Raw genomic sequence first — 16,359 nt, forward strand, 5'->3', positions numbered from 1 at the left:
TAATTATTAAGTGACACATGTAATTTGAAATAAAAAACAGAATAATACTCCCCTCGTTTCAAAATATTTGTCTTACTTTCTTTTTTGTCCGTTTCAGAAAGAATGTCTCTTTTTCTTTTTGAAAATTCCGTAATTTTAACTTTTCACATGTCATGTTTAAGACCACAAGATTAAAGGATATTTTGGTACATTCTATATATGTTTAGTTTAACACGACAAAATTTAAAAGTCTTATTTACTTTCTTAAACTCAGTATCCGTCAAAAACCAGACAAACATTTTGAAACGGAGAGAGTAAAATACCTTCTTGATATTTAGTGTGTGATTGTTATGGAACAAGTTTTTTTACTAAAGCGACAGATAAGGACTAGAGAGGATGTAATTGTTAGACAGTCGCTGGTTAAGCTTGGCGTAATGGAGTAAAAGGGCAGTCTGGTGCACAAAGCATTCTGCATTAGCTTGATTTTTAGTGGAGTATCCGAATATAATACTCCATATACTTCATTTCTAAACTGAACTGAGCGCCTTAGGGATCGTTTGGTATGATGAATATGCAAAAGTAGTTCTAGGATAAAAATTTAGTATGACCTTATCCCACGTTTGGTTGGGATAAAATCGCGGGATAACTAACCCCGAGATAAGTTATTTCGAAATTATAGTGTTTTTTTATTCTACATAGAGGGTGGGATAACAATCCCGAAATAACTAATCCCCGAATTAGTTGCGGCGAGCCCTTATTTTTTTTCAGAATTCAGCGTCTAAGTTATTTTAGCAGTGAGGAGTCATGGTCATCATATCTTTTATGACTAACATATTCCTTGACATCTCTTACACGCGACAAAAATGACACGAACAGTGGCACAATTTTTTGTCAAGATGTCCTTTGAATTTTCTCTCTTCCTAAAAGGATTGGTCATTGGATATCAAGCACATGCATTACTCATTTTTCACCCTATTTTCACCATCACCTCCAGATCTTGATTGATGCCAATCAATGACATCTAAAGTTTATATTAGTTGAGTTTAGTTAATTTAACCTTTCTATATTACTAGCGAATTTGGCGAGCGCGGTTTAATGATAAATTTAAATGATTTTACAAAAAAATTAAGTAGAGAAAATAAAATAAATAATTATTTTCTTGGATTGACGAATCAATGTAACTCATAAAAAAGAATAGAAGAAGATAAAATGGAAATTTTTTAAGTACTTTTTTTCTTTTTGACTTCTATATTTCCTTTTTTTCTCTCCCCCAATCCCCAATCTTATTTTCCTTTTCTTCCTATTCATTTGTTCCATTTTGCTCTCCGGTTATTTTTCCACCTTGTCGTTATTACTCATTACTTACTTCAAAAATTTAAATTACATTTTCACAAAAAATAAAAATTACACTACCGATTAGGAATATAAAAGGGGTGTAATAGGTCAATGAATGCATGGTAAATATAGATTTTCCACTTGCTTTAATAACAAAAGTAAAAGAGGTGCATTTTTTTCTCCACAAACTATAACAAATTGACTAGAATTTACAGCAAGGAATCATTCATTGATTTTTTTTCATAGGTATAGAAACTTTACTACATGAAAATCAAGAAAGAAATGAGAAAGGAAAAAGAAAAAGAAAACTGGAGGAAAAAGGAGAAGCAAGTTACTCCTCACAAAAGATAATGACCGACTTACCACTAACCTGCAAAAAACAACACAACTAAAGTCAATAAAATATGAGAAAGCATAAACAAAACAAAAGAAAACACACACACACACAGAAACTAACAGGAAGCCTCAAGCAAAGATCAAAAGCATAATATTTCCAACTAAAATCAATGAAAACAGAAAAAGAAAAAAGTAATAGCAGATCTATACTTATTTTAAGTATTTGTAGTTGGAAAAGATCTAGGCAACTGGACTTCTCTAATACGGAGGAGCTTTTAAAAGACACCTTCCTTAGCTTGGAAAGGAAATGTAACCGGCAGTGGAAGATGCAAAGATAAGGAATAACGCATATTAATTTAAAGTGACATTTAAGTTTCTTCTTAATGTAGCAGATAAGTGGTACTTATGAAAAGAAAAAAAAAATCTGGGAAAAAGAGAATTTGACAAAATAATGACCAAAAAGCTTAAAAAATTGACAAAAAAGATAAATAGCAATAGAAGTCATGAAAATGTGTCACGTCACTTTGTTCATGCCTAGAAATATTATATATATAGATTTTTTACAAAGGGGAAGTTTCGAATGACCATAATATGGCAGGTTAGAAAAATAAAATCCTTTAAAATCTTTTGGGGAGAGCATTTTATTTTTCTTTAGAAGAAAAAGAAGCAAAGAGAGCAATAAGGATAATGATCACTTGTTTAAGGTTAGTGAGCAAATTGATGACAAGAATTGACCTTTTGTCTCTTTGTTTGAATTGGATACGCTTATTTTCGTTGACGAATTGGCTGTAGTCTTTTTCTTCGACAAAAGTGGAAGAATGCAATTATATTTTATTTTCGAGTAAATTTCACTTTATCATTTAAACTTTACGTTGAAAACAACATACCTCCTAAATTCAGTGGCAATTGCACCAAAAGAATAGTCCTCAAACTAAAGATATAAAGCTTTTAATTGGAGCAGCAGCAGCAACAACAACAACAAGCTCAATATAATCTCACCTGGGGAGGGTAGAGTGTACGCAGACCTAGCCCAACCTTGAAAGGTAGGGCGGCTGTTTCCGAAAGACCCTCGGCTCAAGAGAGGAGAACAAGAGAGGAAAACAAGACAAAAGGTCAGATAGGACCAAGCATATCGAAAACAATATGAAAACAAGGAATAACAAAAGCGAGAAAGTCATGGTAGAACAGTCCGGAAAGAAATGAGCATTAATTACTATAGATAAATAAGATACCCAAAGTGCAACGGCCCAACAAATATAAGCAGCAATCAAATGCAGAAATCAAATGGTAATAAACAAATGAGCAAAACTACAACTACTATGGTGAAAGGATAAGCCACCTAGCCTTCTATCCTAATCTGAGTCCTCCACAACCTCCCATCTAAGGTCATGTCCTCGGTGAGCTGAAACTGTGCCATATCCTGTCTAATCACCTCTCCCCAATACTTCTTCGGCCTCCCTTTGCCTCTCCTGAAACCGTCCATAGCCAACCTCTCACACCTCCGCACTGGAGCATCTGTGTCTCTCCTCTTCACATGCCCAAATCATCTCAGCCTCGCTTCCCGCATCTTGTCCTCCACTGATGCCACTCCCACCTTGTCTCGGATATCTTCATTCCTAATTCTATCCTTTCTAGTGTGCCCACACATCCACCGCAGCATTCGCATTTCTGCGACTTTCATCTTCTGAACGTGAAATTTCTTGACTGGCCAACACTCCACCCCGTATAATAAAGTCGGTCTAACCACCACTTTGTAAAACTTGCCTTTAAGTTTTGGTGGCACTTTCTTATCACACAGCACTTTGGAGGCGAGCCTCCATTTCATCCACCCTGCACCAATACGATGTGAAACATCGTCGTCGATATCCCCATCTCCCTGTATAATAGACCCAAGATACTTGAAACTTTCTTTATTTTGAATGGCTTGGGTACCAAGCCTCACTTCCCCGTTAGCCTCACGCGGTAGGCCACTGAACCTGCACTCCAAGTATTCTGTCTTGGTCCTACTCAATTTAAATCCTTTAGACTCCAACATCTGTCTCCAGCCCTCCAGCTTATCGTCAACTCCATTGCGAGTCTCGTCAATCAGGACTATGTCATCCGCAAACAGTGTTCAGGAAAGCGGGCGCTTCACCGCTACGCTTTGCTTAAAGCGGTGAAGCGAAGCTTTGTCGCTTCAGGTAAGTGGAGCGGAGGCTACCTAATTAAGCGGACGCTTCTGAGAATGAAGCGGTGAAGCGGCTGAAGCGTACGCTTTTATGTTGTGGGCTGTTTTTTGAAAGGTCAACTTTAATAAAATAATAAGTCCAGGTCAAAAGTTTAATAAAATAATACGTCCAGGTCAAAATCTTAATAAAATAATAAGTCTGGGTCAATTTTAATAAAATAATTAGTCCAGTTATTTGAAATCCTCAGCGCGACTTTGAGAAATTTTATTTCGCACAATCAGCTAGGGTTTTGCAGCAGCTCTTCTTCTCCACTTTCAGGTAATTTCTTTCTTTCTTTCTTCTTCTTCTTCTTCTTCTTCTTCTTCTTCTTTGTCGTCGTCTTCTTCTTTCAAGCTCTCTTCTTTGCTCTGTTTTTTTCTCCACATTTGCTCTATTTTTTCTCGAATTCTAGGGTTCTGCTCTGCTTTTCTTCTTTCTTTCTTTCTTTCTTCTTCTGTTTCTTCTTCTTCTTTCAAGCTCTCTTTTTTTCTTCACATTTGTTCTGTTTTTTCTTTCTCGAATTCTAGGGTTCTGCTCTGCTTTTCTTCTTCTTTGTTATTCTGCTCTGTTTTGCTGATTTTTTTTGCTCTGGTTTGCTGCTATATATGCTCTGTTTTCATTTCTGCCTTTTTCTTTCTTTTCCAGTTCTGCTTTTTTCTTTCTTTTCCAGTACTTTTTCTGCTTTGTTTTGCTGTGTTCTCTGCTGATTTTGTATCAAAAAAATATTTGCTCCTGATTATTTTTCTTAAATCTTAACAGCAATTAAAGGATTTTGTGATATCCACTTTAGTTTTTTATTTGAACTTTTAGTCTATGGATATCTACTTTAGTTTATATATATATATATATATATATATATATATATATATATATATATATATATATATATATATATATATATATATTCTCTATTTATTTTGCTCTTTTTTAAAAAAAATTGCGCTTCACCTCAATGAAGCGGGACCTTGTCGCTTTTTTCCACTTCACGCTTTCCTGAACAATGTCCGCGAACAACATACACCAAGGCACCTCACCTTGTATTTGTCGCGTCAATTCATCCATCACCAGGGTGAATAGAAACGGGCTAAGAGGTGATCCCTAATGCAACCCCATCATAACAGGGAAGTGCTCCGAGTCTCCTCCTACCGTCCTTAACCCTGGTCTTAGCTCCATCATACATGTCCTTTATCGCTCTAATGTACGCCACAGGTACACCTTTAGCCTCCAGGCATGTCCATAGGACCTCTCTTGGCACTTTGTCGTAGGCCTTTTCTAGCTCAATGAATACCATGTGCAAGTCCTTTTTCCGCTCCCTATACTGCTCCACCAATCTCCTTACAATATGAATGGCTTCTGTAGTCGAGCACCCCGGCATGAATCCAAACTGGTTCTCTGAAATAGACACACCTCTCCTCACCCTCATTTCCACCACCCTTTCCCACACTTTCATAGTGTGACTTAGCAGCTTGATACCTCTATAGTTGTTGCAGCTTTGAATGTCTCCGTTGTTCTTGTACACGAGAGTCATTGTACTCCACCTCTATTTTTCTGGCATCTTCGCTGTCTTGAAAATGACATTAAACTACCCAGTCAGCCACTCCAAGCCTACCCTGCCTGCATTCTTCCAAAATTCCCCAGGAATCTCGTCAGGTCCGGTCGCTCTTCCCCTGCGCATCCTATGAACAGCTCCCTTAACCTCCTCAACCTTTATACTCCTACAATATCCAAAGTCGCGATTCCTATCCGAGTGCTCCAAGTCTCCTAACACAATGTCTCTGTCCCCTCATTCGTTCAAGAGTTCATGAAAGTATGATTGCCATCTCTGTCTAATGCGAGATTCCTGTACCAACACTTGGCCATCCTCGTCCTTGATGCACTTCACTCGATCCAAGTCGCGTGCCTTCCTCTCTCTCTCGCCTTGGCGAGCTTAAATAACTTCTTATCCCCACCTCTGTCCTCTAGTTCTGCATAAAGGCGTTCAAAGGCTGCCGTTTTAGCCACCAAAATTGCCAATTTCGCCTCCTTTCTCGCCATCTTATACTTTTTCCTGTTCGCCCGCTTCTCTTTATCATCCTTGCTATCTACCAACTTCACATATGCCTGCTTCTTTGCTTCTACCTTCCCTTGGACTTCTCCATTCCACCACCAATCCCCTCGGTGCTCACCACGGCGGCCTCGTGAGACCCCCAATACCTCTCTAGCTGCCTCCCTAATGCAACTGGCCGTCCTATCCCACATACTGCTCGCATCCCCCCTACTATCCCACGCTCCCATAGCCATCAACTTCTCTCCCATCTCTAGGGCACTAGACAGAGTCAAACTACCCCACCTAATCCTCGGTCGGTCATCCACGACCCTCTTCTTCTTCTTCTTTCTTATCTCCAAATCCATCACCAATAGCTTATGTTGGGTCGTAAGATTCTCACGCGGTATGACCTTGCAGTCCTTACAAATGCCTTTATCATCTTTTCTAAGGAGCAAAAAGTCTATTTGCGTCACAGCCACCGAGCTACGGAAGGTTACCAAGTGCTCCTCCTTCTTCGAAAAACTCGAGTTGGCTACCACCAATCCAAAAGCTTTTGCGAAATCCAGGAGTGAGACTCCTCCACCATTCCTGTCCCCGAAGCCAAATCCTCCATGCACCTCGTCATAACCCCTCGAAACAGACCCAATGTGCCCATTGAAATCTCCTCCTATGAATAACTTCTCAGTAGGCGGTATACTTACCACCACTTCGTCCAAGTCCTCCCAAAACCGCCTTTTTACCTCCTCGTCCAAACCCACTTGTGGCGCGTAGGCACTAATAATATTCAAGGTGAACCCTCCAACGACTAACTTAATTGCCATCATCCTGTCATTGATCCTCCTAACCTCTACCACCTGATCTCTAAGCTCACTATCTACTAAGGTCCCTACCTCATTCCTATACCTGGACTTGCCCGAGAACCAAAGCTTGTACCCGTCCACCTCCTTAGCTTTAGGTCCCACCCATTTAGTCTCTTGGACACAAGCTATATTAATCCTCCTCTTCTTAAGAGTCTTAACTAACTCTATGGAATTTCCTGATAAAGTCCCAATATTCCAAGACCCTACTCTCAACCTAGAAGCTCCCTCAACCCCCTTAGCCCCCCAACCCTGGCCCCCGATCCCAGCCGAGAACATGACCCTAGTCTACTATCCCTCACCAAAGCCAGTAAAGCAAATATACGCTAGTGAAAGGTTAATCTAAGACAAACGAAGAATTAATACTAAAGCACAAGTTAGCAATAGTCTATAAGCAGTGAAATAGGTATTTAATTAGGCGGAGCAGGCAAAATTTATAGGGCTAAAAGACAGGAAATGGGCTATTGGAGGTACCAACTCCAAGTAAATAAAACCTCTTCACCACCGATAAATCTCTGTTTGCCGCCGGAAATGTTGTTCTCTGCCGGAAAATACTGTTCACTGGTCGGAAATCACTGTTCACCGCCAGGAACTGCCGGAAAACTCGAGTACCTGTGCAGAAACTGCCCGGAAACCTACTGGTGGAGGATTTCCGGTCGTAGGGTAGAAGAGAAAGGAAAAGAGGAAAAAAAACAAAAAAGGAAGAAGGAAAGAAAAGAGAGAACGGAGGAGAGAGAGAGAGATCTGGCCGGCCGGAAGCTTATTACCAGTGGTGGTGGTTGTCGTCGTCGGTCACCGGTGACCGTTTGGGGTGGCTTGGTTGGGGTGGGGTGGGGTGGGGGTTGGGGGGAGCTGCACTTACCGTTGGTGGGAGAGAGAGGAGAGGAGAGAGAAGATGAGAGGAGACAATAACCCCAGAGGTGTGTTAAGTCAAACAGTAAACATGGATGGAAGAAATATACTCTCTCTGTCCCAGTTTTTTAACTGGAGCAACAGCTAAAAAATGTGGACACTGAATCTTTTAACTTTTTGAAGTAAAATTTATTATTTTGGATTTGAAAACTGCGTAGAGGTGCTACATATCACAATATTAATAACTAAAAATATCTAAAACACATATAAAAAATTGCGATAAGAGGATAACTCGTGTGATTCTCGAAGTCTGACACTGCCACATAAATTGGGATAGAGAGAGTATATTTCTTCCATCCATGTTTACTGTTTGACTTAACACACCTCTTCAAAAATAATATATCACACCTAATTATTATATTGACTTCTTTGTCCGGCAAAATTTTTGACCAAAAGAATCTGTTGTTTTGGAATTTAAAAATGAGTTTTCTCATATGATCTTGGGCAATCCATAATTCATGAGTTAATTTTAGAGGTTGTGTTAAACAACCATCTCTAACGATTAATCAACAATTCGAAGTGCTTTTCTTGTGTATTCTTGATAAATAAAGATTTATATATAAATGTAGGAGGATCTGTTTTTTTTTTAATCATAGTATCAATGGCTAAATATATCCAAAATTCTTGATATGAACTAGCTTATGAAATTAAATTGGATTCGAAATCTATTTCTCGCTTTAGAAACCATATTTCATCATCACTTTGTCTAAGTCTTCGATAGTGCTAAAGATAATGATACTACGTTGTTAACCTAGAAGATTCTGAAATCATTTTGTTCAACTTTTCATCATATCATTCTTTTGCAACCGAAAAAAGATTGACCTGGGCTCACATAGGCGGAGACAGGATTTGAAGTTTGTGAGTTCGAGATTTTAATTCTTTAACGTTACTGGATTTTAAATTAATAATTTACATATTTGACAAAAATTTAATAAAAATACATAATTAGGACCAAACTACTGAATTCGGCTGAACTCACGTTCGAAGGGCTAGCTCTGCCACTGCCGGGCGAATTTCTTTCACATACAAAATAAAAAATAAAATAAAAAACACTTTCGAGGGATAAAGTGAAATTTGTCCTTAAAATAAAAAAATAAAAAAAGAAGTGAAATTTGTCCTCTTTATCTAACACCAAATCCAACTTTGAGAGAGACTGCACTAACACTGTGTATTCCCAATCCCAAATTCCATAAGCCTAAAAGAAGCAAGCAAAAGGAAAAGGAAAAGGAAAAGGGGAAACATCTCTCTTTTTCTCTATGGATGTACATAAATTGGTCGTCATTCTCAACTGAGAATTAATCTGTAGCAAGTCATTTATTTGGTGAAAAGTTGCATATTTTTTCGTTCTTCTCAGTAACAAACAAAACCCAAACCACAAAATCACTCTAGAACCACAAATTTGGTCTCATTATACAAAAAATTTCCCTTATCTTAACCTTAACCTGGTATACTAGTACCCTTTCATTAGTGGGATCAGTAAAAAAATTGTTACTTTTATAGTCAACAGACATACAATATGCAAGACCAATCATCAATATATTCACAGATCAAGCCTCAATTCCCCGATCAAGAAATCTTGAAGTGTCCTAGATGTGACTCAATTAACACAAAGTTTTGTTACTACAACAATTACAACCTTTCTCAGCCACGTCATTTCTGTAAGAATTGTAAAAGGTATTGGACTAAAGGAGGTATTTTAAGGAACATACCAGTTGGTGGTAGCTCTCGTAAGAACACGAAACGATCATCTTCTACAAATAGTAAACGCTCTGCAACGACATCTTCTTCATCTTCAACTATAACTTCAGCAGCACATCCAAAAACAGAGGTTTTTGCTACACCTGTTGTTCCGGTTTTTGATCAGAATAGCCCGATTCTTGATGTGAACGGGCCTTTCAGCTCGCTATTGTTGTCAAACGGGCCTGAGATGGGCAACTTGTTAGAAACTTTAAATACCAACGGGCCCAATCCGGGCTTTGTTTCGGGCTCAGATGCTGCACCTCAAAGTGGGAATTTTCAGAATAGTGAAGATTCTAATTGTTGGAATGGTAGTAATAGTTGGCCTGATCTTGCTATTTACACCCCAGGTTCAAGCTTTCAGTAATTAATTACTACTACTGTGTTTATTAGAATTTGTACCAGTACTATAGTACTTAAGAAAATGCATTGATCCTTTAATTTGCTAAGCATAAACAAATAGGCTTCAATTCCAAATTAGTTGAGATCAGCATATGTTATACTATTGCTAAGTGCTTATTAATTTTAAAGCTTGTGCGTTGCGTGAATTTTGGAAGTGCTATTTAACCTCTGAAAACTAGGTGTAAGGCCATAACACTAGTTTTGTTTGTGTAATGCTTAACACGTAGTAGTACATAATTGTGTGTGATTTAAAACTTCATGTATGTTATTCCTGACGGAAATGATAAATGATGAAGCTCTTTCCTTTTCTTTTTTGTGCTGATATTTTTTTCCTTCTTGCATCTCTAACCTAATTCCATTTTCTTTTCATCGCTTTATTGTTTTTACTTTCTTTTCATCACTTGAAAGGTAGTTATGGTGTATTGATCATTGATGACGATTACCCCAGATTTTCCCTTACTCCAATAATGTAGGCAAATGCATACAGTGTATGTGGTGCATTACGTTACGTAATCGCAGACGTATATGCTGCTATGGCTACATAGTGGATAGGTAGCCTTATTCTCCGTAATATGTAATAGTGCTGCTTGCACAGTATGAGTTTATGTATATTGATGATGTAATAAATATTTGAGACCGCTGTAATTTCATCTTTTTTTTTTCTTCTTCTTCTTTTTGTTTGTGTTTAAAATGGATCTACAAGATGACGGGGTTAGTTAAGGGGAAAAAGACAATGGAGATCCCAAATTCAATATTAAAGAGTTCTATACTTGTTGCAATGTCTTAGAAGGGCTAGACAGGATCCCAACTTTTGCCTTATTGGGATATTCTATCTTATCTTTTTTGTCTCCCCTTTAGATTTCCTTCGCATGCAAGTAAGCAATAATTAATATACTAATCTTCCTCAGTCCCACACTATTAAGTCTATGTGATATCCATAGATTGCAATGGGTTTGAGCGTGTTGATTACCATAATTATGTATCAATTTCAAATAAGTTAGAATCGGCTTGGACCGTATTTGCTAGTTTTAAATTTATAGATATGTATACAAATTATGGAGTAGTATGTTTTTAAGTAGGCGTTTGGCCATGAAAATCAAATATTTTTCACTTTATTTGGAATTTTGAAGTTGAAATTGAAGATAGAGTTGTGTTTGGTTATAGTTTTTGCAAAGAATATTTGGTTGTTTGAGTGAAAAAAGTGAAAATAAGGTTTTAGGTGTTTTTCAAATTCTAAATATAACTTTAAATTGTATTTAAAATTTTTATGGCCAAACACTGATTTTCAAATAAAGTGAAATAATTTTTCGAAAAAAAGTGAAAAATTCTCTTGGTAAAAGAAAATATTTCCCTTTTCCACTTCCTCTTGTAGTGCAAACAGGTAATTGATTCAATTATGTAGAAGCTTGATGTGGAAGTTGGTGGAGCTGCTCGTCAGAATGTGATGTGATGATTATCAACTAAAATTGTCAAATAAGCAATTCGATCAAAGTGTGTCTCTTAGATGGGCCACAAACCATGATGTACAACTCTTATATATGGACCACTAAGGGAATTTATTTGATTCCCACTTAAACCAACCCACATGAGTGGACCTATTTGTCACGTCCCCTAAAATCTTGCCATCTAATAGTGGGTACTATCGTATTTTAAAAATATGTGCGCGTGACATTATCGTATGCATGTGTGTGACATGAAGTCAGAATGAATGTGTTAAGGGACAGATCTTGGATTTTAAGTTCATGAATTCTGGACTACATGAATCCATTTTGATTGCTAGATTTTGGATAACTTATATAGTATATATTAAGTTAATTTAGATTTTGGATAACTTATATAGTATATATTAAGTTAATTTCATAACACAATACAAGGTTAAGGTATGCGGCAAAGCTACTGATTCTATTAAATCCGCAACTTCAATGGTCTAACATTAGCTAATTCATCCTTGACTTCACCCTGGTATTGTGGTGCTTGGTCTCTATCTGCCAACCAAATTTGCAGCCTTCTGACTTTAGTTTCTGATGCCAATAAATGTGGTCTATTTCAAAGGTGGGAAAGTTTTATCATATTGTTTCTCATATTGAAAAAAAAAAAAGTAGTACTAGCAATCCGTTTTGACTTTTAGGCTGATTGGTTCACTATCAACTCTTGAGGATCGAAGATCAAGATATGTCCTTGTGCCACAAACTAGTAACTAGTGTAAGCTAGTGATTTGCCTTTCATTGCTTCAAGTTTACACTAATCATAATTCCAGTTTTGCCCAGGAAATTTATGACTTGAGGGACTAGTGTTATTGATGTTTTTTCTTCCAATGGCTCGTCCCTATCACTTAGCTAATAAGCAATTGCCAATTTGCCACAAGTCACTAGTCTTAAATTTTCTTAACAAAGTGAGTCTGCCCTTCAGTATCACGCTCCTTATCCTTTTTTCTTACATTTGAATTATTGGTCTCTAACTTTCATTTAGTTTACGCTGGGTGTGGACGTTCATTTAATTTTTGGCCCTGTTCATAAATCTTTTAACAATTTTAGGTTTCCGCCAGAATTCTTCTTCTCTATGTGTTGTAGAAAATTAAGCATTTATTGCTTTAAAATTCAGTGAGTAATGTTCCGTTGAACTTATGCTCTCTATCCTTAAATGATTTGAATTGGTTGGATTTGTAAATTAAACAATACCATTGTTTAGTTTTTTTGAGTATGAAAAAATATTGTTGAAGAAGACAAAGTAAGTCTGTTGATTATTGAAGAATTACGTTAAATCTAATCATTGTTGGGATTGGTATTAGAACGTTGTTTATCAATTTGGAGTAATATTGAGTTGATTTGGATCAATTTTGAAGCAAAAACGTATTGGTGAATTTTTTATACCACAAGTTATGTGGTGACTCATCTGAATTTTGTAGTCAATTTTAACTATTTGTTAGGATTTGTCATGTCATAATTATGGCGATTCGTGAGGATTTGACCGCAAATTCAGAATTTGTGACAAAAGTTTTGTCAAAAGATCGTTTAGCTAAAATTTTGGTGATACATCAGGATTTGGCCATAAATCCCGATGATTATTGTGACAAGGCAAGTTTTGTCGTCAATTTAAAATCTGGTCGTTTGTTGGAATTTTGCTACTAAACTGGCACCAAATATATTTTTTTAATAATTTTTCTTTAACAGGATCAAAACTTATATGGTGATACTGAAACATTCTATATGTGCAAGTCTCCCTCTCATTTATTTTGATGGGTTTCTTCAATTTCCTCGATACCATTTGGTATTTGCAATGATCAATTGGTTTTACCGAGGAAAAATAGTATCTAGAAAAGCAAATGAGAATAAGCGCTGGGACTAAATTAGAAATAAAACTGAAAATCCCCAAAAGTAACGGTATCCCGACACTGCTAACCGTTTGAACTTTGCATTAACAATCTCATAAATCTCTGCTCTCTGTAATCTCAACGGTCTCTCTTGCAATGAAAATAGCTTATAGCATCCTTTTATGGTACAAAACTTACATTAGCTCAAAATATGAAAACGTATTCTTATATAAATTCTAACTAGACATGAATTAAAATATTAAATTCTAATCAAATTTGATTTTCTACCACGTTGAATTATTTATTCCAACAAGAACAAAAGCCATTTTTCGTTTGTTTATGAACAATTTGATTTTTCACCTCTATGACGTGGTGAAATCCATGAGAGATCCCAGCCGGAACGAAAAAAGCTAGGTGACATAGGAATATAACCTAGGAGCAGAGTTGTTTGGTCTCAGTTTATAGTATTTGACTTTTTCTTCCTCTTGCTCTTGACTTTCCCTTTTCTTGTGGGGTTTTTTCTGACAATTCCGAATCCCTTAATAACTTGGTTTAGGATGCGTGTCATTCATATAAATATGTAGTCTTTCTTTATTTATTCCGTGGCAGGCACTTCCATGTTTTAAAAGGTTATAGAAAAATATATTTTGGCAGCCATGAAAGGGTCAGATCAAATTTCCAAGCTGCCAGAGTCAATTTTGCAGCATATTTTGTCTTTCCTTTGTATACGGGTAAAACCGAGGACACGGGAACGCTCGGTTTCCCGTCGTCATAGTTATGCTCGGTCACAATACGACCGTCTCACCGGGAACGAGGCTTCGAGCCCGGGCCAGGATGAGGCGATAAAGGAAGGGCATAACTGCCATTAGTGGGAGACCGAAATATCCGTCCTCACCCGGATATTTCGGCGTCGATCTCGGCAATACAGCTGTCACCAGATTTACTTGCTTTATTTAGAATTGTACTAGGGTTGAAATTCCTCTACTATATAAAGAGGAGGTCATCATTCATGAAAGAGGTTGGCAATAGCAAGGAGAGAAATAGTTTACATCAACAATCATAAGAATCTTATTAAATCAGTTCCCATCTGTTCTTAAGTTCATTTTTTATTATACCTCGTGAGAGCTTGTAACAAAAGGGTATCGAGCTCGGTTTCTATACCCGAGGCCATACGTATTTAACATGTGATTAGACCTGCTTCTTTGTTCATTTCTTGACATATCTCGCTATTTAATCTTGAATTGAATTTAGCCACATATCTTTGGCATCACGTACAAATTTAATTGTTCTACGTTTTAAGGTTAAACAGTTTGGCGCCCACCGTGGGGCCTTGGATAGTAGTGGCGGTTCAATACAACATTCTGGTCACACTCGATATTTTACACTTGTTCTTTAGGGTTTGATTTCAGGTATACCGGAAATGTCGTATTCCCATTCTGTCAACTTCCAAGTGGAACCAAGCCATCATGACCATGATAACGGGGACGTACCAAACAACAACGCGCTCCCCGTTAATCCTGTTCAAGTCGGATCATCGGTGGGCAACGTACCGGCCGGTGAGAACAACGGGGCCATGCTGCAACAGCTCCAAAACCAGTTAGACATGGCCATGGCTCAGTTGCAGGCCCAGCAAGAGATCATAACGCAATTGCAAAATCGGGGTCAGGCACTCGATGTTGCCCCATCGGAACAGACCCAGGATACGGAGGAAAGACATGCCTCACGGGGTAACGAGGAACACCCGGACAAAGTACATTGATAAGAATGCTCGAAGAATTGACCAAACGGGTCGAATCCGGTGAAAAGAAGATAGAGGCGAACAATAAGAAGGTGGAGAACTACAATTCGAGGGTCGATCAAATCCCGAGGGCTCCGCCAGTGTTGAAGGGACCGGATTCGAAAAAGTTTGTTCAAATGTCGTTTCCGCCAAGTGCGGCACCGATGAAAATTCCCAAGAGATTTCGCATGCCCGATATCCCGAAGTACAATGGGACAACGGACCCAAATGAGCATGTGACTGCGTAAATGTGCGCTATCAAGGGCAACGACCTCGCCGATGACGAAAGGGAATTAGTGCTACTTAAGAAATTCGGGGAAACTTTGTCGAAGAGAGCTATGATTTGGTATCATAACTTGCCCGAGCACACGATTGATTCATTTTCCATACTCGCTGATGCTTTCGTTAAGGCCCATGCCGGGGCTATCAAGGTCGAAACTCAAAAATCGAACTTATTCAACGTTAAGCAACGAGATGACGAGACCCTCCGCGAGTTTGTGGCTCGATTTTAAATGGAGCGCATGGACTTACCTTCAGTTACTGACGATTGGGCCGTTCAGGCTTTCACCCAAGGGCTCAACTCGATGAGCTCGTCAGGCCGTAGCCTTTGAAGATTTGCTCATCATTTTGAAAGTATGAAGATAAGAAGGTCTAAAATGAAGGTTTGAAGATTGAACTGGAAATTAAGAAGAAGATATGAAGATATGGAGGTTTGAAGGTTTGAAGATATCAAGATCAAAGTATTCAGAGCACACGAAGGTAAAAATTCCCTTTGGTAAAAGTTGGAAAGTGAAAAAAGAAAAGGAAAACTTGCTTTTATAGAGTGGGACCGAGACGCTTTACCTTCCGCAACTGTTTTCAGAGCCAACGGGGCTTCGACACGTGTCGATGTCAGACGGATGTGATGGATGTGACCTTGATCCTATCTAATCATGGGAAGCGTATGAGAGAAGGAACCGGGGCGTTCGCTCAACCAACAGATCGTGCTTGAACATATCGACCTTCCGAAGAGACCTAGATCGGAACCTCGTACGAACACCTTCATGATCGAGTAAAGCTTCCGAATATTTCGCAAAGGATGTTGTTTCGAACGGTCATGGCCGAGTTTAATAACAAGATGCTCGATTATGGAATAAATGATTATGGATTATAGAATTCGAACCGGTAGCAAAACATGTCGGGTTCTTTCGGATTATGGAATAAATGATTACTGATCGAATACAACAAAGGCATATATGAAAGTTTGGGTACAAACATTATACATGGAATACTCGATAAAGTCCAATAAGAACCAGTTTGCAAGATTCCATTAAAGATTTTTTATATTTCATAAAATCCCGACTGTGCCGGATACATCGGTACATCAGAAAAAGCAGAAGAAACCCTACTCTACGACCAGTAATTGGAAAACAAAAGTAAAGCAGCCACACCCTTGCTCAACCTAACAAGTCGGAGGATCAGATCTCCGAGTCTATCCACGG

The 16,359-nt window shown here is 38.1% G+C and overlaps 1 protein-coding gene and 1 long non-coding RNA gene across 2 annotated transcripts; one reads left to right on the forward strand and one right to left on the reverse strand.

The window, feature by feature from the left end:
• Window positions 1–1,432: 1,432 nt before the first annotated feature.
• Window positions 1,433–4,654, reverse strand: LOC132619154 (uncharacterized). The gene is made up of 2 exons (XR_009574593.1): window positions 1,861–4,654; window positions 1,433–1,684 (listed from the first exon to the last, which is right to left on the reverse strand). It is a non-coding gene; the product is annotated as an uncharacterized LOC132619154 (long non-coding RNA).
• Window positions 4,655–8,791: 4,137 nt separating this feature from the next.
• On the forward strand, window positions 8,792–10,098 carry LOC132645708 (dof zinc finger protein DOF3.1-like). The gene has a single exon (XM_060362858.1). The coding sequence runs from the start codon at window positions 9,169–9,171 to the stop codon at window positions 9,754–9,756; it is 588 nt and encodes a 195-aa protein (XP_060218841.1). The 5' UTR covers window positions 8,792–9,168; the 3' UTR covers window positions 9,757–10,098.
• Window positions 10,099–16,359: the final 6,261 nt, after the last annotated feature.

This window comes from Lycium barbarum, chromosome 1 (assembly GCF_019175385.1).
Source record: "Lycium barbarum isolate Lr01 chromosome 1, ASM1917538v2, whole genome shotgun sequence".
In the NCBI taxonomy this organism is placed as follows: domain Eukaryota; kingdom Viridiplantae; phylum Streptophyta; class Magnoliopsida; order Solanales; family Solanaceae; genus Lycium; species Lycium barbarum.